The sequence below is a fragment of the Girardinichthys multiradiatus genome, chromosome 5 (assembly GCF_021462225.1).
Source record: "Girardinichthys multiradiatus isolate DD_20200921_A chromosome 5, DD_fGirMul_XY1, whole genome shotgun sequence".
Lineage (NCBI taxonomy): Eukaryota > Metazoa > Chordata > Actinopteri > Cyprinodontiformes > Goodeidae > Girardinichthys > Girardinichthys multiradiatus.
The window spans coordinates 10,476,438-10,502,740 of record NC_061798.1 but is presented as its reverse complement, the minus strand read 5'-3'; the positions used below and the strand labels follow the sequence as shown (position 1 = coordinate 10,502,740).

Sequence of the window (26,303 nt, the reverse complement as noted above, 5' to 3'; positions counted from 1 at the left end):
TGGCATTCCCTTGGCCCAATACTTGTGCTAGATGGGCGCGTCACTGCCAAGGACTACCGAACCATTCTTGAGGACCATGTGCATCCAATGGTTCAAACATTGTATCCTGAAGGCGGTGCCGTGTATCAGGATGACAATGCACCAATACACACAGCAAGACTGGTGAAAGATTGGTTTGATGAACATGAAAGTGAAGTTGAACATCTCCCATGGCCTGCACAGTGACCAGATCTAAATATTATTGAGCCACTTTGGGGTGTTTTGGAGGAGCGAGTCAGGAAACGTTTTCCTCCACCAGTATCACGTAGTGACCTGGCCACTATCCTGCAAGAAGAATGGCTTAAAATCCCTCTGACCACTGTGCAGGACTTGTATATGTCATTCCCAAGACGAATTGACACTGTATTGGCCGCAAAAGGACGCCCTAGACCATACTAATAAATTATTGTGGTCTAAATCCAGGTGTTTCAGTTTCATTGTCCAACCCCTGTAGGTTGATTGTGTGTAAACAGAGTTTGGTGAAAGTCAGAATTTTTGTAGGAAATAAACAGCTTTGAAAACTGTATGAAGCAGGAGGAAGCACTGTTTACTTTTGTTCTTTGTTTAACTGCAACCATTTAGCTCATAAGCAGGCCTACAATTAAAAAAATGAAAATGTAAAATTCTAATAAAGTAATATCCTAAAACAAATTAATGTAATATTAATTTCTTAATTGTATTACTCTTTGGCATCCACTGTTGTGTCTTCCACATGTTTTTACCTCTTGTTAATCTTTTTCCTGAATCCTTGTATGACACATCACATTTGTAGGTAAACAAATAGCACCTGATCTTTACCAAAACTCTCTGTTTGAGCCCATTTCACTCACCTGTCTTTATATTTGATGACAGCATCCACAATTTTCCTCATCTTCTTTGTCAGACCAGGAGGATTGGGGGAGAGTTTCTCAGCAGGGGGTCTGCCCCTCCTCCTTTGCCTCTTCCCATCATCATCCCTGTCCCCCCGTCCGCGGCTCCCGGAGGAAGACGAGGGACCAGGGAGATCCAGATCACGGTCCCTCTTCCTCTTTCGGGTTGTCTTTTTATGACGTACTTCCTCCTCCATCTCTTCGAGTGTGCCTTCCTCTATTGCCTGAATAAAAAAAAAAGATTGCTAGATTAAATACATGTTTTAAAATCAATAAAAAGGCATTTATCTGCAAGATATTCTCTGGAAACTTTGTGGGAGCCTTTCAGAGAACCACCTTGAGCCACTGTTTCTCTGTCAGTGAATCGCTGTAGTCCACTTCCTTACGCTGTCGAGAACCTCGCCCGAACATTTTTTCCTCCTCTTCCTCACAGGTCAGACGCTCAACTTCAGCATCATCCTTCATAATCCAGGTGGGAAGCTCATCTTCCTCCATCAGACGAGGCTTTCGCCGAGGATTACGGGCCTCCTCACGACGCCTGTCCAGGTCCATGCGCTGGGGGAAGAAGAAAACACTGTCCAAGGTAAGGTAAAGAAACCAAGATGCAGAGTGAACCGACTCAGTTTCAAAACTCCAGTTCCTATTCAGAGACTGACCATAAACTGCTCAAACTCCTCTTCACTCCTGGCAATCATTTGGTTGACGGTCTCATCGTCTGGCACCTCGTCCTCCTCCTGAACACAGTAGGCACACATTGGCAAGCAGAACAATAAGAGTGCAGGGTGCAAATTACAAGTTGCCGGTGCAGGCACACACATTCACGATCTCTTGACCCCAGACCTCGTCTTGGTCCTCATGTTCCAGGATGGCCTGCAGGAAGGCCCGGCGCTCATGGCTGGAAGACTTCTGATCAAACATGCCAGCCTGGATGACCTTCTGATCCACATTTAATTTGTACTTGGCCGCTGCCAGGATTTTCTCTTCTACGCTGTTGACGGTACAAAGGCGTAGCACTCGTACCTCGTTCTGCTGCCCAATGCGGTGGGCTCTGTCCTGAGCCTGCAAGTCCTATATAAAAGCAAGATATATTCCCTAATTTGTTTTTTCCTGCACAAATTAAATACTACGTGCTAAAAAAAACAATGGAATACAATGTGATCTTGCCTTTGACTTTTTATTATTGGTAAGAGAGTTACACACCTGATGTGGGTTCCAGTCACTGTCAAAAATAATCACAGTGTCTGCAGACTGCAGGTTGAGGCCGAGACCTCCAGCTCTTGTGCTCAGGAGAAAGATAAAGTACTCTGACCCTGGGTCATTAAATGTCTTCAGTAACATTCCTCTGTCTTCAGCCTTTGTAGTGCCTGACATGTGAAGATGAGAAAAAGGAGGATGGGCAAGAAGATACAATTATTTGAAGGAGACATATCAGAATATTTTTTGTGCTAGGCCAACACAAAGCAGTATATACTGTGAAGTGGAGGGAAAAAGATAATTGTTTTTGATTTTTTTTCAGCAATAAAAAGATGAAGTGTGATGTAAATTTGAATTCAGCTTTCTTTGAAAATATCTCAAACTCAATCAGATTGGACACAGAGCATCTGTCAATATCGATTTTCCAGAAAACATTCTCAGGTGGATTTAGGTTAGGACTTTAACTGGGCCATTCTACACATTTATCCTTCTGAAAGGTCAATACCAGTCTTCCAAATTGCCCTGCATTCAGTTCCATCCTTTTTCCCCATCAACCCTGATAAGCCTTACTGTCCCTGCTGAAGAAAAGCGTGACGCCACGTTTAACTGTGAGGATAATGCTTTCAGGTACAGCATTCATTTTCTTTGATTCTTTGATTACATTAATTACAACTGTCATATGGCCAAGTTCTCCCACCTGAGCTGTGGATCTTTGCACCTCCTCGTAAGTCACCATGGGCCTCTTGCCTGCTTCTTTGATTACTACTCTCTTTGCCTGGCCTGTCAGATGAGGTGGAGTTGTGGGAGACTTTTCATTTTCAGATGACAAGTTGAACAATGGCTGTTCAAGAAGAATCCTGCTCCAAACATCTCCATAGATTTCTCCCTGGCCTGTCTGCTGTGTTCCTTGGTCTTCACACCCAGCTGGGCTTATACTGCCATTAACTTACACACAAGTGGACTCTACGAATTAGGCCATTTCTAAAGGTGATTGTTTGCACTGGATTTGATTTAGAGGCTGAACACTTTCAAGATTTTTATTAGCAAAAAAAAATTATAACCTGTATCCTTTTCCATCCACTTTACGATTATGCACTGATTTGTGTTGCACTGTAACATAAAAGTCCCAAACATTCCATTGAAGTTTGGGGGTGTGACGAGTCAATATGTGAAAAAGTTCAAGAAATATGACCTCAATGTGTAAGAAAGAGATTTTTAGCAGGCAAATTATTTTTCGACAATATTGTCTGAACCTCTAACCAGCGTCTGCTCTACAATACAGCATAGAAGACCTTTTAGAAAGATTTTGCTTAAAATCAGTACTCAGTAGATAGTTCTCCTGATATCGCCAAGTTTCATAGTGTAACATTTTCACAATGTTTCACAAGGCTTTGGTACTAGAGAAATGTTTCTAAAGGAGCACGTTGGAGATGTCCCACCATCCAAACGCAGGTACTTGAAGCTACGGTAGGCAAAGTAGTCCTCCATGATGGTCATCAGTGAGGTCATCTGACAGAAGAGCAGCACTTTGTGGCTTGTGGCCCTCAGCTTTGGCAGGATCCGATCCAGCACCTCAAACTTTCCTGAAGCTCGATAAAGGTCAGGACTAACAAACAGGACAACATAGTTACAAAGGAAAGCGTTTACGCGTTCTGCAAAATATAAAATAAGCACTTCCTTACCCCTGGACTATTCCACCAGAGAATCCTAAGTGTTCAGAGAAAGATTCCTTAAAACACAAAAAATGTATTCTGTCATTTATTACATCAAATTGGTGTTCATGTCATAATGACATCCTTCAATGTCACGGTTAATTGATCGTCATATCCCAGTGTTACCTCTATTTGCTGGAACATATACGGATGGTTGCAGATCTTCCTCAGCTGCATGATGGTGTTCATCAGAGTCTTTGTGCCTCCCTTTCCCTGTTGTAGAGACATAACGTCAAGGGTGTGATTGCATCTTTGTCACTTCTCACTAAATGCTGGGATTCAAACTGTCCCTAAAAGCACTAAAAGAGTTACAGCAAACACAACCCCTTGATATTACCCCACAACAAAATATAAAGGTAACTAAACCCATTAATATTTATTCCTTTATGTCTTCACCTTCTTGTCTTTCTCTGATCCATCAGTGAGTAGGACCCCCTTGGCCTGCATGTGCCTGTACAGGACCCTCTGAAGAGCCGACATATCACACTTGATGACATATTCCACCTGACAGAACGAGAAAAAAACATATACTGAAGGTTTATTAATCAGATCTCATGATGCAGATTGCAAAATTTAATCAGACATTGATTCTTTGCTCATATACTGTATGAATGTATTTGTATGTTGGTAAGATCAGCTTGGGAACTCATCCAACCTTGTTTGTCAAGGATCCTATTGTTCAGAACTTTGCAGTTATTGCTTTGACTGTAGCTATTTGTTTGTAGTCATTTCCTAAAGACATATCTGCCTTACCTGCATGTTCACCTACCCTTCCCATTTCTAAGAATGGCTAAGAGAAATCAGAAAGTTGACATCAGTTTCACATCCCAGGGAAAAGGTTACTTTTATAGGAATTGCATAAGGATGCCAAGAGATGTAACACCTGTCATTTTGTGTAAGACAATTAATTCCTAACAAGATATTTTTCCACAGTTAATAAATCTCCTTAAACTAAAGTTTGGAAATTTATCAGTGTGAGATTAATCTACTCCAATAAAACTAGAATCTATTTCACACATCTTTACCAGAAGAGGTAATAATTGGGGAGGTTGCTATGATGGAGACTTTTCCTCATGTGTATCTGGAGTTATAATAGGGTGTTTCCTGTGTGATGAGAGAAGAAACCCATGCCTTCTCTGGAAGCTGAGCCTCCACTTCCTTCTTTAATCTTCGTAACAGGAAGGGGCGCAGCACTTTGTGCAGGCGACGAATAATCAAGATGGTTTCCTCTTCATTAAGATCCACCTTAAAAAGGAGAGTGTTTGACCAAAAATATGTTTTTGTAACCTTTAAAAAAGCCCTGCAAGGATCTGTCTAATCTAGGATATTTCTGCAGGAAATGCACACCTTCTCTCCAGTCATTGCAAATGGGGCATTGAACCACTGCTCAAACGTGCTGCAGCTCTTGAAAATGGTGGGCAGAAGGAAGTTGAGGAGCGCCCACAGTTCAGGTAGTTTGTTCTGCAGTGGAGTCCCGGTCAGCAACACTCGCCTTGGAGCAAGGTAATGGGTGTTCAGAACCTGGGTCAGCTTACAGTGGTGGTTCTTCATACGGTGGCCTTCGTCCACAATCATGTATTTCCAACGGATCTGGGGGACAGGACAGATGGAACATATTTCACTAGTGCTACAGCTTCTTAAGGTTTCTCCTTGGTGCTTATATTCAACCAAATCATCTGAAAACAGAAAGTGCTTTAAATGACGATTTCTTGTCCACTTTGTCCTGTTGACTGGAGCTGCCTGAGTCCTGAACCAGAACTGTGACCTGACCCACCTGTCAGCCCATTCTGGAACCCTGTAAGACAACATGAATGCATGGCAGCATGATGGTCACAGAAGACAGTGGGGAGAGCCATGTCAATGTGTTGCAGAACCTGGGAAAGTTGAAATCCATCAAATAGAAACACAGCAAACAAAGTCAAAAGATAATTATTAAATAGGTCAAAAACAGCTGCATGCAGTGTGTTATCATGTAGACACATGTAGATGGTGAGAGTTGCATTATGTCTGCTTCAGCGTGTTTGTGGTCGTCCTTGTGTCTGTCTTTGTCCTACCGTCCTCTCTTACCTTGGCCAGTACTTGTTTGTCCTTGATGATGTACTCGTAAGTGGTGAGTAAAACATTAAACTTGCCGCTACGCAACTGGGGGACAAAGGCTCTTCTAGCAGCAGGAGACCCCTAACAACACATACAAATTCTTGTTATGTTTACAAAGTGTGCAGGAGGCTACCAACATGCTTAAAGGGGCTGTAATCAAAAACTCACTTTGTACGACACTTTAACGACCGATGGTGCCCACTTGTCAAACTCGTACACCCAGTTAGACAAAGTTCTGCCAAAAAGATTCACCTCAGTTTAAATTGAACATAATAACCATGTTCTCTTAAAACTGCAGTTTATTTAAATATCTTATCATGAACACAAGAATTAACTCACGAGAGGGGTACAATGATGAGGTAGGGTCCGTTGAGCCGCTTGTGCTCCATGAGGTAGGTGATGAGGGCAATCGTCTGGATGGTTTTTCCCAGACCCATCTCATCAGCCAGGATCCCATTCAGATTGTTATTGTAAAGAGAAACTAGCCATTCCAGACCTTTAATCTGAAAGACAAGTATCACATTTGGGCTCAAATCAAGTCTTTTTTTAAATGATTGTTATCAATACCCCTGACTAAACACAACTCCTGATAACTGCGGTTGGTGTACTGCTGGCAATTTAAAATGTACTTAGCCAGTTTATTCCTGTCCACAGCTTGCAACACTGTACTGTAAGACATGCACATTATTTTATTGATCTAACAAATTTGGGTGAAATGTTTTTCACCCTTTCCAATGATGTTCTTAGTAAAACAGAGACTGTATTGGCTGCTGTACCTTCCTGTTGGATGTGACCTGCTTTCCTCAACTGAAGTAATATACCTTCTGTGACCCAAGAGGAGTAAGAAAATTACTTTAATAAAAACAAGTAAAAGTCTAAGAATTCTTGCAGGAAAAAACTCAGAAGTCATAGCAGAAAAAACTCAAAAGATAAAGTCAAAAGGTAAAGCTCTGTAAAAAAAATATATATAAATAAACACACACAATCTGATGCAAATAGGAGGCTTTACTTCACCACAGGTAACAGGGAAAAGCCCAAGGTTCCCAGATCATAGCTGTTTTATCTGCTAAGAAATCTTCACCCCCCTAAAGCAAATTTAAACTCAGGTCAGACTCAGTTTATGTTGCTGAAAAGCTGCTTGATTTTAGGGTTTAATGATTATAAATTCTTATTGTTATTGTTGGGTTTTCTATTTAGCAACAGTTAAATTATAAAAACAGGAATATCAATCACAACTTCACAAGTTAATTAGGGAGATTAAATAGCTCTTTTAATTAATATGCCTAATCTTAAATTACTTGGATCGCTGAATAAATTCTGGTTAACTGTTGTATAGTTTGAGAAATCATAACGTAAGTTGTCTCCATATGGTATGCTGTGCTTTGACATTTTTAAATAACCATTGGAGTGGTAAAAATATGAAATCAAGTACATAAAACAGAACCAGAAGTGGTAACTCAGATCCAGTTTGCTGAGTGAGATGTTACAACATTCCATTAAATAACTGGGTACAACAGGACATTCACTGAAACTTACATTTCTGTTCATGTGTTTACCTGATACTGTTTAAGCTGTCCATTTATCAATAAAGTAGACTGTTTATCCACCTTCTCTGTGACGGCGTGGGCCACAGAGTAATACGACTGAAGTCCTCGAGCAAACGCTGCACCACTGTACTCGTCGTCCACATCCTGTTTAGCATTCCTGTACCCAACCCATAGTTAGCTTTACTGTAAAAAGATCAGCCCAAAATAATCTCATTGTCATTGATTGCAGCATTTAAACTTACTCAATGATATGTCGGACATCCACCTCTGACACGTCTTCACTGTCAGGGTCTGTAATCTTCTTCTTATCCTCCACCGGAGCTGCTGAAGGCTGAGGATCTTCTTCTTCCTCCTACCTCACAATTTTTCAGTCATAAGCTACTTTACCTTTAACTGAAACAGCGACTGCTTAAAGTAAGTACATCTACATTTTCATATTAAGTTTAAAAAGGCAACCCACCTCCTCCTCTTCCTCCTCTTCACTGTCTTCACTGTCTGAGCGGGGAGCAACCTCGTAACTAAACAGACACAAACAATTACCAACATTAAATCAGAATGCTTTTCTCTTTCTAAACTTCTTGGTCTAACCTCTGCCGCACCCCTTGACAGGTTGGCTCTACTGTAACACAAACAGGAGCAATCTTGTCTTAAAACTAAACGGGTAAGAAATCTTCAAGGAGACTTTGTAGGGACAGTAGAGGAAACCCTTTGAGCCACCTATCCTTAGCTAAAAATGACATTCAACACAAGCACACCCCAAACCAAAGGCCCAGAATTAGAAATCAGCTAATATCCCATAATTCTAACTTTTGCTGAGTTACAAGCAAGCTGACAATTACCCAAGAACATGTAACGTAAAAGTTTAAATCCCTATGAAAAGCAGTGCGATATAAAACGATGTTTTACACTACAACATAACTAGGGTTAGTAATTTAAGCTAGGGAAGTTTGGATGATCCCGAACGTTTACATTTTTAACTTGTACCCAACCCTGTGTACCAGAGTACAAGCAGAGTTCAATATATTTTCTGTTTACCATGATGCAAAATGTTAGCTGGTAACTAAAAAGGTTTTTCATGTAGAACATTATCAGAAAACACAATGGCTTAATGGATAGACAGGACTTTAGTTCAGTGCTATAAAGTTAGCATATTAGGTCATGTTAAAATTATACACTTTTGGTTCTGATAATAAAACTTAAATTAAAAAAACAAAATCACAACAGCTATTATGATAGCATGGGAACCTTCTATAATAACGAGTGAGGTTACTGAATAGCTAGCATGTACCATACTGGGTATGTTTAATACTTTAGCACACAAATATAAGCTGTTGCTGGCTCACTTTATCTTCTGAACATAAACATGAGCGTAAATTGCATCTTTCACATATGCAGCAGCCCTGCAATGGACTGGCGACCAGTCCAGGGTGTACCCTGCCTCCCGCCTATAGACTGCTGGAGATAGGCACCAGCTCCCCCACGACCCACTATGGAAGAAGCGGTAGAAAATGACTGACTGACATATGCAGCATATTTCATTATACAACCATATTTCTTTTCTGGTTTTGACCCTTCCTGAATGTATTTGTTCTCACCCAGGGTTCATCTCCAGCCAAGTTTCCAGCTGTCCAGCCTTGGGAGCATCCACACCGGTCAGGATATTACCACTGTCCACATGGATTAGCTTTACAGGCAGGTCACTCATCTGGCTCGTCTCATCCAGGGGCTACGACAGGAGGTACACTAGATCTCAGACTATACTTGAATAGGATTAATTAAACATTGATGATTTCCTTGGTCATAAAAACTTAAACAAATTTCAGTGTAAAGAGTAAAATATTAGCTCACCTCTCCATCAGGCCCAAGAGCAGGAGTCTGACCCTCTGCGTTCTCCAACTGCAGCACAAGCAGACACAATACATCACAAAAAAATAGCATACAACTTTTAGCAAGAAAGTCCTTAAATAGTCAGCGGAGGTTACTGCTGGATCAAACGTTGTCTTAACAAACATCAATTTATTCAGCATCTTCTTTACCTTCTTCTTTTTTTTCTTCTTCTTTTTTTTCTCCTTGAGGGCCTGTGCAGCTTTGTGGGCTCGTACCAGCTCAGTGAGGTTGGCAACATACTCGTCAGTTTGCTGTAGTAAATAGGCCAGGCGTTTATCCTTCTTCTGGTCAATCAGTTTACGGTAACCCTCTTCATCCTCGGCCTGGAAAACAGGTAGGAAAGGGAAGGTTTGTAAACAGCTGTTATTTACATTACAAGGATGCCTCGATCAGATCCAATGTACAGGGGTTGGACAATGAAACTGAAACACCTGTCCTTTTAGTGTGGGAGGTTTCATGGCTAAATTGGACCAGCCTGGTAGCCAGTCTTCATTGATTACACATTGCACCAGTAAGAGCAGAGTGTGAAGGTTCAATTAGCAGGGTAAGAGCACAGTTTTGCTCAAAATATTGAAATGCACACAACATTATGGGTGACATACCAGAGTTCAAAAGAGGACAAATTGTTGGTGCACGTCTTGCTGGCGCATCGGTGACCAAGACAGCAAGTCTTTGTGATGTATCAAGAGCCACGGTATCCAGGGTAATGTCAGCATACCACCAAGAAGGACGAACCACATCCAACAGGATTAACTGTGGACGCAAGAGAAAGCTGTCTGAAAGGGATGTTCGGGTGCTAACCCGGATTGTATCCAATAAACATAAAACCACGGCTGCCCAAATCACGGCAGAATTAAATGTGCACCTCAACTCTCCTGTTTCCACCAGGACTGTCCGTCGGGAGCTCCACAGGGTCAATATGAACGGCCGGACTGCTATAGCCAAACCTTTGGTCAATCATGCCAATGCCAAACGTCAGTTTCAATGGTGCAAGGAGATTAATGGCTTAAAATCCCTCTGACCACTGTGCAGGACTTGTATATGTCATTCCCAAGACAAATTGACGCTGTATTGGCCGCAAAAGGAGGCCCTACACCATTCTAATAAATTATTGTGGTCTAAAACCAGGTGTTTCAGTTTCATTGTCCAACTCCTGTATACACAATCAAGGACAACAGACCAGCGCAGCATTCGCATTACTTTGGCGGACGCAATAATCCATCTCCATCGTCGTTCTCCCGCTCCATTCTCCGCCCACCCATGAACAAGACCCCAAGATACTTCAACTCCTCCACTTCCAACTCCCCTCCAACCTGAAGAGAACAAGCCACCCTTTTCCAGTCGAGAACCATGGCCTCGGACTTGAAGGAGCTTCACACTCGCCTGTGAATCGCCCCAGTGTATGCTGTCAGTCTTGGCTAGAGGAAGCGAGTAGAACCACGTTATCTGCAAAAAGGAGAGACCACATCCAATGGTCTGCAAACCAGACTCCTTCCGGACAGTGGCTGCACCTAAAAATTCTGTTCATGAAACTTATAAACAGGACCCGTGATGAAGGGCAGCCCTGCCAGAGCCCCCACAGGCCTCCATGAGGAAATGCCTTTTCTAGGTCCACAAAGCACAAGTGGTTGGGCAAACTCCCAGGAACCCTCAAGCGCCCTGTAGAGGGTGTAGAGCTGATCCAACGTTTAACGACCACGATGAAACCCACACTGCCCCTCCTGAAGCCGAGGTTCGACTATCAGAAGGGCTCTCCTCTCCAACACCCTGGCATAGGCCTTACCAGGAAGGCTGAGGAGTGTGTTAAAGAGATGCATCAGCCACGACAGCCCCACAACATCCAGAGACCTGAGGTAGTCAGAGCGGATCTCTTCCGCTCCCAAAGCCTTGCCACCATGGAGCTTTGTAATCACCTCAGCAACTTTAGCCTTGGTGGAATGAGATTCCAACTCTAAGTTTTCAGTCTCTGCATCCACCAGGTAAGGCATGACAGCAGGATTGAGGAGATAAGGATAAGTACTCCTTCCACTGCCCGATAATGTCCCACGTTGAGGTCAGCAGCTTCCCACACCCACTGTAAGCAGTGTCGACAAAGGATCTTTTCCATCTCCTGAGGCGCCGAATGTGAAACTTATTTTCACACATTTAATTGTGAGAAAGAACATATCACCAATTTAGATTATAGCATTCACAGAGTTAATGCACATTTTTCTTGTTAAGGTGTCATCAGACTGGGACTAGGTATTGTTCTAAGTGACTCGGATTGGAAAGAAAAGAAACCTCATTGGGACATACAGTACAGACCAAACGTTTGGACACACCTTCTCATTCAAAGAGTTTTCTTTATTTTCATGACTATGAATATTGTAGCTTCACACTGAAGGCATCAAAACTATGAATTAACGCATGTGGAATTATATACTGAACAAAAAAGTGTGAAACAACTGAAAATATGTCTTATATTCTAGGTTCTTCAAAGTAGCCACCTTTTGCTTTGATTACTGCTCCACACACTCTTGGCATTCTGTTGATGAGCTTCAAGAGGTAGTCACCTGAAATGTTTTTTCAACAGTCTTGAAGGAGTTCCCAGAGATGTTTAGCACTTGTTGGCCCTTTTGCCTTCACTCTGCGGTCCAGCTCACCCCAAACCATCTCGATTGGGTTCAGGTCCGGTGACTGTGGAGGCCAGGTCATCTGGCGCAGCACCCCATCACTCTCCTTCTTGGTCAAATAGCCCTTACACAGCCTGGAGGTGTGTTTGGGGTCATTGTCCTGTTGAAAAATAAATGATGGTCCAACTAAACGCAAACCGGATGGAATAACGTGCCGCTGCAAGAAGCTGTGGAAGCCATGCTGGTTCAGTATGCCTTCAATTTTGAATAAATCCCCAACAGTGTCACCAGCAAAGCACCCCCACACCATCACACCTCCTCCTCTATGCTTCACGGTGGGAACCAGACATGTAGAGTCCATCCGTTCACCTCTTCTGCGCCACACAAAGACACGGTGGTTGGACCCAAAGATCTCAAACTTGGACTCATCAGACCAAAGCACAGATTTCCACTGGTCTAATGTCCATTCCTTGTGTTCTGTAGCCCAAACAAGTCTCTTCTGCTTGTTGCCTGTCCTCAGCAGTGGTTTCCTAGCAGCTATTTTACCATGAAGGCCTGATTCACACAGTCTCCTCTTAACAGTTGTTCTAGAGATGTGTCTGCTGCTAGAACTCTGTGTGGCATTGACCTGTTCTCTAATCTGAGCTGCTGTTAACCTGCAATTTCTGAGGATGGTGACTCGGATAAACTTATCATCCGCAGCAGAGGTGACTCTTGGTCTTCCTTTCCTGGGGCGGTCCTCATGTGAGCCAGTTTCTTTGTAGCGCTTGATGGTTTTTGCGACTGTACTTGGGGACACTTTCAAAGTTTTCCCAATTGTTCGGACTGACTGACCTTCATTTCATAAAGTAATGATGCCCACTCAATTTTCTTTACTTAGCTGCTTTTTTCTTGCCATAATACAAATTCTAACAGTCTATTCAGTAGGACTATCAGCTGTGTACTGTATCCACCTCCTGTACAACACAACTGATGGTCCCAACCCCATTTATAAGGCTTGAAATCCCACTTATTAAACCTGACAGGGCACACCTGTGAAGTGAAAACCATTTCAGGTGACCACCTCTTGAAGCTCATCAACAGAATGCCAAGAGTGTGCGGAGCAGTAATCAAAGCAAAGGCTGGCTACTTTGAAGAACCTAGAATATAAGACATATTTTCAGTTGTTTCACATTTTTTTTCATTATTTAATTCCACATGTGTTAATTCATAGTTTTGATGCCTTCAGTGTGAAGCTATAATATTCATAGTCATAAAAATAAAGACAACTCTTTGAATGAGAAGCTGTGTCCAAACTTTTGGTCTGTACTCTATGTACTAGAAAGTGATATCCCTTTCGCTTCTTACCATAAGCCGCCTCATTCTTTCTTTCTCAATTCGTTCATTCTCCTTCTTTTGCTCCCGCTCAGTGTTGGCGTGGTAGGTGGCGACGGCTTTGGTCAGCTTCTGAATCTTTCCCGTGACTGAGCGGTGATACTCCTTGAAGTCTTTGGCATGCTGGAGAATGCTGTTGAGGTACTCCTGTCAGGTCAAGCAAGACAAGTAAAAATGCTAATTAATAAAGGAGTTATTTAAAAAGTACTGTTTTTCAAAATCATATACATGTAGCCTTCTTGTGTCTCCTTTACCTGATGTTTTTGTCTCCGTTTGCGCTCTTGCTCAATCTTCTGCTGTTTCTCCAGTTTCTCTGTGATGCGGGCCTCTCGCAGAGACTGACGTTTGCTCCGCTTGTAGGCCTTGGCATCCAGGGCGGTTTCGAGAGCCGTGTCACGTCGCATACACACCACCACCTCTTGACGCAGCTACGGACAGCAGTGTGCATGTAAACATAAACTCCCTTCTGACAATAAATTGTTTTAAAAAAACAATAAACAGTGAATAAAAAGATGTATTTATGACTGAAGGTGAAGATGCTGTGGTTTCTACCTGTCTCTGGAAGTTCAGCAAACGAAGAGCTTTGAGCTCTATTGTAGCTTTGGTACGTAAATCACCAGCCAAGGAACCGGGCAGGTTCTCCAATTCAGCAATGCGATGAGCAATACGAGCCTGTAACCTGAAAAAGCAAATGTCACACAGTCAGTTTCATTGATATTTACTGTTGTATTTGTAATGTTCAGATAAAATCCCAGGCATCTGCTCAGGGTACCGATCACAACCTTTTCTTGTCAAAATTGTGTGGCACTAGTGGACTTTATTTTTTGTAAGTTGACCGACAGGAAATGGCTTGCAGAGAGACAGGAGAAGATATGCAGCAAAGGTCAATGGACTGGGACTCCAACCCATGAGGGCTGTGTCAAGGACTGTAGCCTCCATACATGGGTTGCCTCCATATCTCTGCACCAGCACCATGTCCCCGATCAAAGCCTTTATGAATTATCGGACTCACAGCCACTGACTAAACTCAACTCTCGATGGCTGTTATTGGTGAGCTTTCTGTGCTTTTATGTCTGCTGCACCACGAGTGAACTGTGTGGCCACCACTTTCTCATCCAATATTTAAAAGTTGCTCTGTTTTCTTGTACATTACTTATGATAGGCCATACACGTTATTTTGTGGATCTATCAAAGCTGGGTTGACCAATCTGAGAATTTCTTACTGTATTCAATGACATTCAAAGTGAAAAAAACAGTTTTGGCTGCTGCAGCTGCCTGCCTGTGGGTGATCTGCTCTGCATGCTTAACCCAGATAACCCCAGACAGCAGTCCATTTATAACACCTGATTATGTACGTTTTGCCTGCAAATTAGTGGAACCACATTAATATAAAACCTAATTATTAATGAGTCATATCAAAACAGAGTAAAAATGCCTAGCAACTCAGAAAACTGTTACAAATACAAAATGTCATCAGACGCAAAACGTGTTAACTAAAGGCTGTAGTTATGTGTGCAAGTCAGATATACACAAAATCTCCAGAAGTATTAATTTATCTAATTGACATTCACAGGTGCCATGTGACTGAGTTTGAGATATTTTTAAAGAAGAAAAAGCAGAAAATTATCTCCAGATGTTCAAAGCCAGTAAAGACATACACTATATTGCCAAAAGTATTTGTCTGTCTACTTTTACATGAGCATGAACTTTGATGACATCCGATTAGTAATCTATGAGATCCAATTTGTTGATGGACCCAATGTTGCCAGCAATAGCAACTTTAATTATTCTTTAAACATGTTCCACAAAGTTCAGAAGTGTGTAAAAAGTTAGATGAGAAAACCAGAATAGTAGCCTCTGCTCTAACTCATTCCAAAGATATTCAAGAAGGTTGAGGTCAGGACTCTCTCCAGGCCAGTCAAGTTTTTCCACACCTGCTTTATACACTTGCAGCCATGGACGTTTGTAACAGCGGAATTCAGTGATTTGTTCGTGTGACCCAAACCTTTTGGCAATAGCGTATCTTTAGAAACATAGTGCTTCTCTGACATCTGGAACGTCAGGTGTGAGTGAGATAGATGGGAAACTATCATGTAACACTGATAAACTGTAGTTTATAGAATTATGAACTACAAAATGTGATGTAATGTAACTTTACTACAATTTACAGCTATGGAGGTTGCAATGAATGCCTTGATTCTAACTATGTATCGAACTGAGACTTAGTATTGGTAGATGCCTAATTTTAAATAACTCAGATTTGTTTCAGTGACAAAAATGTTTGACTGGGACATCTGCAATATTCGTGATGATATCATGATTTTGAATATATCTAGAGAAAAGCAGGCTTAAAAACGTTTGGGCTAAATTAACTTGTTTTTGAGTTCTGGTTTGGGCGGAGCCAAGTAAGGACATATTGAGCCCTTAAATTTGGCAAACAAAGCTACAATTTCAGCACTGATTTTGCATCATACTAAAGCTTTTGTAAATTAAAGAACCAAAGACCAAAAAGAACCAAAGTTATTTGCCAGGGAATGCCTAAATACCAAAGCCCCAAGCTGACTCCCAGGAAACTAATGCTAGCAGTCAAAACAAGGTGCTAGCTGCTGTTAGCAGATCACGAGGATAATTTATGACCACATTGAGCATTACGGCAAAGTTGCACATGGATCGACTTCAGAAACTACAGAATGTAATGGAGAAAATGAAATCCAGAATAGATGACACCAGGGGTCACGTTGCAGAACTGGAACCTGCTACTGCGGCTCATTCTGACTCTATTCATAACACGGAGGCTATTTTAAAGAAAGCAAACAGAGATCAAACGGATCACCACTTAGGACAATGACAAGAATTTAGTCCACTATGTCCAAGCTATCAGTAAGCAACATGTGGCTTTCAATAAAAAGAGATCATTCCTATGGTGACTTGAAGGTTCCCACTATGGGCTTTTTCAACCAGCTACACTCAGGACCATTACTGCGGAGGCTGAGGAATTTTGTTTTAAAATCCTATTAAAACCCAATGAGTTTATTAAGAGAAATTATTCGTGTCTTTACCGGCCAGCCAGGGGCCCGCAGTTTGGTGGGCAGTGCATGAACAGGTAATTCACTGTACTGCATCTTCAGAGATAAGCTGTCACTCAGGTTAGTTGTAGTATGGCCTAGCAGTGTTTTTAGGTACTAAGGGTCCAGTTTAGCCAGGCGGTCATGGTACTGGGATTTATGGGGTGGCCATTGTTATACACAGAGATGTTCTCTCTAAGGAGGTTTTGTTTTATCATGGTTCGAAGAAATTTATTTGAAACCCCTGATGTCCTTGCAAACATTTAAGTGTCCACTGGCTGTAATTCAGACTAACAATATTATATCTGATTATTTTCCCCTCTTTCAAAGAACAACACAGGGATGTCCCTTATTCCTGTTGCTGTTCAATATTGTGACAGAACCCTTTGTTGCGGCACTCTGAAGTTTCTGTCCGACTTGTGCAGATCCATCCTTATAGTTCTAAAGTGTAATGAAGAATTTGATGGTATAGAAACGTCTATGTATATTCGGAATACGAAAATACCTCATAACAGAAAGGAGTTTTTGGAAAGACAGAGGAGGCTGGTCTAGCCATGCCTAACTATATGCATTTTTACTGGGCTGCTAAGATCTGTAAATTTGGCTTCTGGTTTAAGTCCAGGAAAGATGAACTACACCTGTTTGGACACTAAAGCCTGATTACAAATAACCCAGTTACACTGGGGCGACAGAGCAGTATCAAACCAAAGGATACGAGCTAGACGACGTGTAAGAGTAAACTAACGGTACCTAATGCTAGCTTGCTGTAGTTGTCATATATACCTCAAGCCCTGTGTAAAACCATTTAATGGTTGAAGATATTAGTTAGTAAAATATGCTGTGACTAGTGAATCGCCTCCGACCCAACCAGTTACTGACAGTCTTCTGAAGTCGTGTTTTCAGCATGACTCGGCTCGGTTGGAATGGCATCCAACTAGGTACTAAAAAATAGTAAAGGTTCCACATAACCATTACTACTGCAAAAGTCTAAAAAGCAAATAGAACTGTGCCAAACCAAGCTTAGTAGGGACAAAGGAAAAAGGACATTACAGAGAGGGGCTATGTCAACATTGTATGAATTAGTCCAAACAGAATCAGCGCTCTCTTTGTACAGAATGAAGGAACAGTGGCAAGTGAAGGTGGGATTACAAATAACAGAGTTGCAATGGTGGCAGGTAACTAAGCTTATCCATACATCATCAATAACTATGTATTAGACATAGTTTAATAAAATTTAAGGTTGTTCATAGACTCCATTTGTCAAACAGTAAACTCACAAACTTGTTCCCAGAGTCTGATGAGATTTGCACAAGATTATAGATGCCATATGGGGATGTTAAATATTGCAGGTCTTCTGGAGGGCAGTCTATAACACTTTGTTGGATTCATGGAATATTAAGATCTTCTCGAACCCAGTCACAGTAATATTTGGAGTTATTCCTCAAATCAGCAAAACGTCCGCTTGGCAAGCTTTGACCTTCTCCGCAATGATCGGAAAAAGCGCTGCCCCCTTCCCACGTTACACATCCTAACACCTTTTACAAAATACGGCAACCAATCTTGAAAGACTCCCAGTCAATTCTACATACAGTCAACCAAGAAAGTTTTTTTTTTTTTTAAAATCAGGTATTGTCACTTTGTTGTGTCTTTCATTCTTTATCCATTTTTTTACGGTGGCCCTGCTATGGATGTGTAGAATAAAGTTTGGTTATAGGTGTATTTTGCAGTTATATGTTGCATGGTTTTTAAAACCTGAATTTTAATGCACTGCTAATTGTGCCATATGCATAAACTTACATTTTAGCTATGCCTAAATGTAGTTAGTCTTTATACCAGTAAGCTACTCATGATACTTGTGAGATACTTGAGTTAAAGGAAGGTGGATCCCTAAAGGGGCTTGATGTACCTGTACTCCCTTTCCTGCAGTATCTCCACGGGGTCGAGGCCACAGGGTTTCTGGATGGGGGTAATGCGGTTCTGCTTGGCATGGTAAGGCATCATGGGAGGAGGCTGAGCTGGCTGACCAGGGGACTGGGTCTGCGGGGGCATTACAGGGGAAGCAGCGGGGGGAACTGATGGGGGAGCGGGAGAAGGTCTACCGGTGGGCTGAGGGGGGATGAGTTTTTGGGGTGCGTTAGAGGGGGCTGCTGCATTCACCATAGGGCCTGAAGGAAAGTGAAAAGAGCAAGGAAGGAAAACTTAATGTCACAGCATAAATAAAAGTATTATCTTAACACTTTACAGCTAAGCACATGGGGTTTCTGGCAGTTTCCTACAACAGATATTTGATTCATATTTGCTCAAAACAAATGCTCAAACAACAGATCTAATTTAATTTAATTGTAGATTCAATATATTATTTATTATATATATATTATATCATAATAATTTCTGAAGACAGTTTTAGACCCTTGTTCATTTTATTTTGGCTTCTATCTATCTTTAGGCAGGTTGAGTCTTATGAAACATGAAAGATTGTGACTCCTGATCAAACCAAACTAACTGCAGTACCTCCAGCTGGATGATATATATCATAAAACTACATTTTCCTACGGTAGACTTTAGAAACTAGCTTTAAATCATTGACTGTCGGGGCGCAGCGCTGGTGGTGTAGGGGGTTAAGCGCATGTCTTCCCCTCTCCCTCCATTCCCATTTCCTGTCTATCTACTGTGGAAAAATAAAGGCCGGTAGTACCGCAAAAAAAAACTTTAAAAAACAAAACAATAATTGACTGTCAAAAAGGGTACAAATTGACACATAGTTGAAAAAAAACTCCCTTTAGCAGAAGGTTCCGTTTTAAATTGAACAGCAACAGTCTGGTCCTTTTACCTCATCGTTTCAAGAGGACTATTTTGTTTTATTAAATCCAGTCTTCACTCTTATTAAATAACAGTTTGATAATTATAAAACAGTATTTCTGCCACAACAAAAGGATTACTAAAGAGCTATTAGTCCAGAGCTAGACATACTGTGGGATGGTGTGCAGTATGTACCTTAAGATGTTTTTAAAGCTTTACAATAACAGGGTAAAACAAAGTGCTATACCTGAAAAACTACCTAAAGCAGATAGTGGAAATCTAAAAAAAAGTGTCTATGGGAAACATGAAAAGAGAAAAACAGCCAAAAATCTGACAATACATCATCGGACAGAACAACCACTAACCTTCAGGCCATGACTTGGAGGGTCCATTGGGATTTGGTCCTTGCATCCCAACTGGGGTCCCTGAAGGACCAGGGGGAGGCATGTTGGGACCCATCATGCCTAGGTTATGGAAAGATACAGACCATCTTTGGTTCAGTGACTTCAAAATCAGTCTTTGTAGAATTAGGGAGAAAATACGTGCTAAAGTCTGGTAGTTTTATGCAACTTTTTCAGAGATTCAGAAAGATACAGGAAATTTGTTACGAAACTGCACTGCATCACAAAGTATTCCACACATTTTCTATACACTCACCATGAGGCCGGCTGTAGCTTGAGCCCATTGGCCCAGGTCCTGATCCGGGTCCTGTTGGACCACCTCCTGGCCCTCCAACGGCTCCAGAGACCAGACTGGAAATGGGCTGCTGCTGCATCCCTGGCATTGGCCTCTTTCCTTGGACAGCCATTTGGAGATGATCCGGAAGGGGTTGTCCCCGGGCTAACATCTTATATGCCATGATCTGGGCTCTGAGCTGGTGAAGCTGATTTTGGTTAAAGGGAGTTGGGCCACCAGGACCTCCAGGACCACTACCATCAAGGCCAGAACCAAGACTGGGCACGCTGGAGCCAAGGCTAGGCCCGGGGCTGGGGCCAGGTCCTGAATTCCCCGGAGGTCCAGGCCGGTTATTAGGCCCCAAGGAATGTTGATCTACACTGGAGCCATCTAGAGAGGCTGAGGCAGAACCAGCAGAAGAGGATGAGGAGGAGGTTGATGGCATTAGAGGACCAGATGGAGGGCCAGTTGAAGCGACAGGGCTGGAGTGGTCAGAGCCACCTAGTGGAGAGTGGTAGCCTAGTAGACCCAAATAAACAGGCAAAGAGAAAGTGATTACTCAACGAGGACGCTAAAAGAAGTTAGTAACCCAACAATGATGAGCTGTAAAGGAATCAAACCAACTGTTGACTGTAGTTTCATATTTAACGCATCATATTTCTTTTTGGAATCTCAGTTCATCAGTGACGTGCATATTCTGAAATGTCAAAACCATTTCCTGTTACAAGCCTGCAGCACACCCAAACAAGGAATCATTACCTAACCCTCTCAAAATCCAGCCCAACTGTTATTTCAAAAGCTTTCAGACAGACTCCCTGAGTTAAACCCGAGACCAACTGTCTTGTTTCATGCACTGCATGTCTTTCTAAAAGAAAGAAATACTACACACTGCGTTGTGAAATCGTGATGAAAGTAAAGAAAACAAAAAAGCATTTGAATACAGTGCTTCACACATGCTGTAGCCTGTGCCTGCAGCAACCCTGTGAGTAAATCTGACCACATGACCCCAGTGCTACCAATAAGCTGCGCACCGCTTGTCTTCTTACACAACCCTGAAAGGAATGACTGCTTCAGACAGCTTTGTGTTGCTCAATTACCTTGTGAGTGTTGATCCAGAGGGCTGGGTGGGGGGCCCATACCGCTGTGCCCGCCCTGTCTCATCGAAAGCCCCTTCATCTGACTGAAGCGACCGTCATCACACAAGCTCTTCTCATGCATGCCCTCCATAGGCTGTGGAGAGTATTCAAAAGAGAATAATAAGCAACATAAAATAAAAACATCAAAACAACAAAAATGTGGCCTGTGTTATAATCAGTCCCCTTTACTTGGATACCGCTAAATAAAATCCTGTGCAACCAACTAAGTAAATGGATGTCTTCATCTAGGTGTAAACCCAGCTGTTCTGTGAAGGCCTCAGAGCTTTATTAGAAGAACCTTAGTTTACAAATAGCATCATGATGACCAAGGAAGGGAGCAGACGGGTCAAGGAGAAATCTGCGGAGAAGATTAAAGAAGGGCTATGGTCTAAAATATTATCCCAAGGGTTGAACATCACACAGGGCTCTGCTGAATCTGTTATCTGAAAATAGAATGAGTATGGCACAAACGGTGTCTACTTGACCAGCTGTGTCTATCAAGGAGAGTAATAGTCAGTGAAGTAGCCAACAGGCCCTTGGTAACTCTAGAGGAGCTGCAGAGATCCAAAGCTCAGGTGGGAGAACTTGTTAACAGGACAACTGTAAGCCGTACATTTCACAAATCTGGGCGTGCTATTGTTGTAAAAAAGCCTTTAGAAGTTCAGTTTGCCATAGGCCATGAGCTGGACACAGTAAACTGTGGAAGAGGATGCTCAGACCAGATGCGACCAAATATAACTTTCTGGTCTGCTTACATATAAATATATGTGTAGCAGAAACCAAATCTCCAGGGTGAAATGTGGTGGTGGAAGCTTTATGCTATGAGGATGGTTTTCTTTTGTAAAGATAGGGAAGCTGATCAGATTCCATGGAAACATGGATAAACCAACATACAGGGCAATCCTAGTAGAAAACCTAGAAAAAAACTCGACTTGAGGTCAGGAGATTCATCTTCCAGCAGGACAATGATCCTTGACTGAGTTTTAGTTATTTGTCAAAGACGAATGAGCAAAATGAAGTCTCTTGATGCACAAAGCTGATGGAGACGTACCACCAAAGGCTTAGAGTAACAGGCAGTATAAAAATACAGCAGCTGTGCATTTTTTAAGCTCAATAAAACAATCTGAAAAACACATTAAACAAATACCTTCTCACAGTTGACCTGGTAAAGCAGTTCATAACTGTTTTAGATGATGCACGTGCAAGAAAGACATTTTTTAAACAGCATTTCTAAAACAACCCCTGCATGTTGGATGTGAGTGTCTATAAATAAATAATTATCACAATAAAAATTGCTTTTAGTCTCTATAGAAGACATTTGTAAAGTTTACAAATGCACATTAGACAATGCATAATGACATAGTTTAACAATTCAATCCTTTTTGTGCATCAGTTTCATTAAATAGGTAGATCACTGTTTTTAAATAAAAGGGTAACCACAATCTTCGGTGCTGAATTGCTAAAAGTGATGAAAGGTCTGAGCAGGGACAGATCTACAGGGGGGCAGTTGGCCCCTATTTTTATCTCCTCAAAATACTTGTAATTACTAGTCATTTGTTCAGGTGACGTTTTAACACGCAACAGTAAAGTCAGCGTAAGTTTGGAATGAATGAAATGTCCACTGAAGTGATCGAGGTTCACAGTGTAATAGTTTGACATCAGTGACTGGCGCGTGATTTGTAAGAGCGTTAGCATATTTCCTTGTTAGTTTTGTTTACAATAACCATGATAACAGTTAATGAAAAGTTTAGCTATGAAAAGAATTTTCGTGTTTGCTTTTTTTAAGGGCTGCAGTTTCATTGACGGCTCTATATGATCAATATCACCGCAATGAGGCACAGTTAAATCACGTAACATCCATTTGGTCACATCAGGAAAAGAATAAACTGGCGGCCATGAGAATAAGATTTCTGAATATAACTGCTGGTGTGATTTGTGTGAATATGATCACTTCTGGCTTCATATTGTTATAGACTTCTTGTGGTAATAAATTGGCTAATTTTTCAAAATCTTGTTGCTTGACATTGCAGAACAAAATGAAAAGGAAATTTAAAAGTGGAGACATTTCCAGTTTCTTTGGCAAAAAAGTGAGGGATGAGAAGGAAGAAGAGACTGTGAGATTTGAAGAAGAGTGACAGAGAGACCAGGAGGGTCACAGGTGAAGGAGGCCACTGAAAGTGTAACAGGTGAAGAAATGAGGGAAGATGAGGAAAATTATGTTAGCGTAAGTGATGAAGATGGGAAGATTTCAGAGTCAGAGAGAGAGAAAGAAGAAACTGATGAAGGAGAGAATGAAGGCACAGAGTCAGGGAATCCAGCCCATCCAGCTGGACCACATGGTATGTATTTATTATTGGTATTAATTCCAGTGCAGAGATATTAGATATTTTAATGAATAACATATTTGCACAAGTCTACAGGTGTGTTATGAAGTTGAAGTTAGATAGTTCAGGCTTTATAGATGTAGTCAATTTATGTTATAGTTTTATGTTATAATCAAAGCAAATCCTACAATGAAGAAACCCAATGAAACTGAATTAGTTCATTCTCATTGTCACTATATATTTTTCTAGATCAATGAACTTCAATGAAGGGGTCCAGCATTGCCTAGACCCTTTGCGCTTCCTTTGCCCCCACATGTAACATTTTTACCGGGTCTGAGTAGGACCCCCTGGTGATTTTTGTCCTTACTTTGTGCAGAGGGTGCATGTTGTCCGGTCCGTATCCGGATGGCCCTGGTTGGGAGTGTCCAGAGGAAGGAGGACCCGGACTGGGCCCCATCATGCTGTGAGAGGAGCCAGGGGAAGGACCTGGGCTGGGGCCAGGGCCGGGGGAGGGACCAGGACGGGGGGTACCCCCCATGGGAGGATCAGGTGTTGACATCGCCCTGGATCTCCTGCTCCTGGGAGAAAATGAGCAAAAACAGGAAGAAAACCTTTGCAAAAGTGGCAATTTAATATGCAAAATGATTATGCGTATTTGATTTTTTCCTAAATACAATAACATTGAAGCTGGATTTCTAAATTCTTCTGCGCCTCTGTGTTAAATAATGTAATATATATATATATATATATATATTTATTTTTTTTAAACGCATATCAGATGAAGATTTTCTTCTGCTGCGCTGCACCAAACCGCCCGATGCGTGCATATGTAATTACAACAACCGGCTCTAGCGCTGAACTTGATCTGAGCACAGGGAAATACTGTAAATTATGTACAGGCGCTCCTGCTGCGGCTAAGAATTTCCTCAATCAGCCCTGGGAATGATGTCTGGTTAAACATTAAAAAAAAAAGGGGGAATGGCGGACTGTGCTTGTGCTGACGGACCTACCGGCATCAACAGAACAAGCAGTCTGGGCCGATTCTCTGCGCTCCTGAGCTGTTATTTGTGGGAGATGCAAAAAGACGCCGCAGTTGTCGCAATTAGTCTCCTCGGCCTTTTTATAATCCGCCTTCAAGCGTTGATTTGTTTCACCGACGTGGCTCGAGCGCCCCCCTCCACCGCTCCTATGACCGAATGTCTAGTCACGGCCGCGCAGCAGCGCGCATGCGTGCGCATCGACAGCAGGGCATCAAGGCAGAAAAAGACGGGATTGTGCGACTACTTACAGTCGAAGTAACAATCGCAACTAACAGAGGAAGCATCTTGAACACCTGAGGAAAACTACTCCAACAGATACTTGTTTATTCAAAGTGGAACAAAAATCGTGCATGGTTTTAAAAAGCTTTTATTGAAAACAATTCTGAAACGTGTGGCACGCTCTTGTATTCAGCCTTCCTGAGTCAACACTTTCATTGCACTGCAAGAGTTGTAAGGTTATAAGCTTTGCACATCTAGAGAAAAAATGTTCCCCAATCTTTGCAAAATAGCTCAAACTTAGTCAGCCTGGAGCAGAAGTGGTGGTAAATAGCTCTGTTCCAGTCAGTCTGCAGGTCCTCAGTTGGATTTAGGTCTGGATCAGTCTAACACATGAAATAGCTTTGATGGAAACCATGCATTTTAGGCCTGGATTAATGTTTAGGGTTGTTGTCCTGCTGTAAGCTTAACCCCCCAGTCTCAGCTGCAGCATTGCCCTGCATCCTCCCATCAGCTCTGACCAGTTTTCGTGTCAATGCTGAAGAAAAGCATCCTCACCACATGATGCTGCCACCATGTTTCACTCAGGGGATGGTGTGTCTTTCATGAAGACCAGACTTGAAGAGTGCATGACAGATAGTGGTCCTGTTGATTGACTCTCTCACTTGATATGTAGATCTCTGCAGCTCCTCCAAAGTTACCATGGATCTTATGGCCTCACATCTAGTTAATGCCTCCCTTGCCTGGTTTACCCATTTAGGCAGACAGCAATATTTTGGTAACCTAAGCTGGCCTTAAACCTCTCCACACCTTTATCCCTAAACTATCTAGTGTGTTCACAGGTCGTCATTATGCTGTTCACAAATATTTGAGACCTTTAGAGAACGATTGTATTTATACTGGGTTAAAATTACACACTGGTCGGATCCATTTTGGAATTAGGTGACTGCTGGAGGAACCAGGTTGGACTGGATTTTATTTAGGAATATAAACGTGAAGACATGTTAATAGAAATGCACAGCAGTTGTAAGATATTATTTGGGCAGTAAATAAAGTATCATATCAGAATTGAAAGTGTGAGCAGCATGTGAGATATGTTTGAGTTGAATTTTTTTCTTCACTATTATAGTAATATGGCAAAATTATTTTATATAATGATCTACACGATGGAGCAAAATTTTACCACTTCATTCATTCAGTTGATGTATTGAAGTCTTCTTTAGAAATGAATTCAGCTTTTATTCACTTAAAAAATTATCTAAATGCATTTTATAAGGTGTTCATATGCAGATTTGAAATTCTGATTCAGTACTAATTCCTTTAATTTGACTGATCCAGTTCAATAAATTACTGTTAGTACAGAGGTAGATTATATGGTCCCAATTAGTAAAACATAATGCCTAAGGAAACAAACAGATGGCATCAAATTTTCACTTTGCTCAAGCTAAAAAAAAATGTGTCCTATGCTTCAAACAGAAACTGCTCAATAGAGACGTGTACCGGGGAAGTTTACACTGAAGCAGGCAGTGAATACAGAAGTGCTAACAGGTATTAGCTAACTCTGAAGCCAGATAATTGGATCTGGGAATAATGTGAAACCCAAAATAATCACGTTCCAGTTGCAAGTGGAAAAAACCAGTGGGATATGCAAACTGGTGATTTTAGTGAAAAGCCAACTTAAGCAGTGGATTTCTTTGCAATGTATTTATGATAGCAA

At 41.7% G+C, this 26,303-nt stretch overlaps 1 protein-coding gene across 4 annotated transcripts in view; it reads right to left on the bottom strand.

The window, feature by feature from the left end:
- LOC124868083 (transcription activator BRG1) overlaps positions 1-24,538 on the bottom strand; it is a 30,325-nt gene extending 5,787 nt beyond the window's left edge. Inside the window, exons 1-29 of one of the 4 annotated variants that reach the window (XM_047364892.1) lie at positions 24,341-24,538; positions 23,698-23,908; positions 20,968-21,100; positions 19,853-20,389; positions 19,561-19,659; positions 18,303-18,561; positions 13,884-14,010; positions 13,586-13,759; positions 13,305-13,478; positions 9,495-9,668; positions 9,307-9,354; positions 9,054-9,184; positions 7,919-7,976; positions 7,701-7,810; positions 7,468-7,615; positions 6,251-6,414; positions 6,080-6,146; positions 5,882-5,992; positions 5,162-5,404; positions 4,946-5,059; positions 4,211-4,318; positions 3,941-4,027; positions 3,785-3,831; positions 3,542-3,708; positions 2,109-2,272; positions 1,749-1,976; positions 1,565-1,642; positions 1,242-1,463; positions 870-1,132 (exon numbers count right to left, since the gene is read on the bottom strand). In XM_047364892.1, coding sequence (XP_047220848.1) covers positions 870-1,132; positions 1,242-1,463; positions 1,565-1,642; positions 1,749-1,976; positions 2,109-2,272; positions 3,542-3,708; positions 3,785-3,831; positions 3,941-4,027; positions 4,211-4,318; positions 4,946-5,059; positions 5,162-5,404; positions 5,882-5,992; positions 6,080-6,146; positions 6,251-6,414; positions 7,468-7,615; positions 7,701-7,810; positions 7,919-7,976; positions 9,054-9,184; positions 9,307-9,354; positions 9,495-9,668; positions 13,305-13,478; positions 13,586-13,759; positions 13,884-14,010; positions 18,303-18,561; positions 19,561-19,659; positions 19,853-20,389; positions 20,968-21,100; positions 23,698-23,889 — 4,427 coding nt within the window. In that variant the 5' untranslated portion in view covers positions 23,890-23,908; positions 24,341-24,538. Of the gene's footprint in view, positions 1-869; positions 1,133-1,241; positions 1,464-1,564; positions 1,643-1,724; positions 1,977-2,108; positions 2,273-3,541; positions 3,709-3,784; positions 3,832-3,940; positions 4,028-4,210; positions 4,319-4,945; positions 5,060-5,161; positions 5,610-5,881; positions 5,993-6,079; positions 6,147-6,250; positions 6,415-7,467; positions 7,616-7,700; positions 7,811-7,918; positions 7,977-9,053; positions 9,185-9,306; positions 9,355-9,494; positions 9,669-13,304; positions 13,479-13,585; positions 13,760-13,883; positions 14,011-18,302; positions 18,562-19,560; positions 19,660-19,852; positions 20,390-20,967; positions 21,101-23,697; positions 23,909-24,340 lie in introns of those variants that run through there. The other 3 variants (XM_047364891.1, XM_047364893.1, XM_047364894.1) reach the window with 3 other exon arrangements.
- Positions 24,539-26,303: the final 1,765 nt, after the last annotated feature.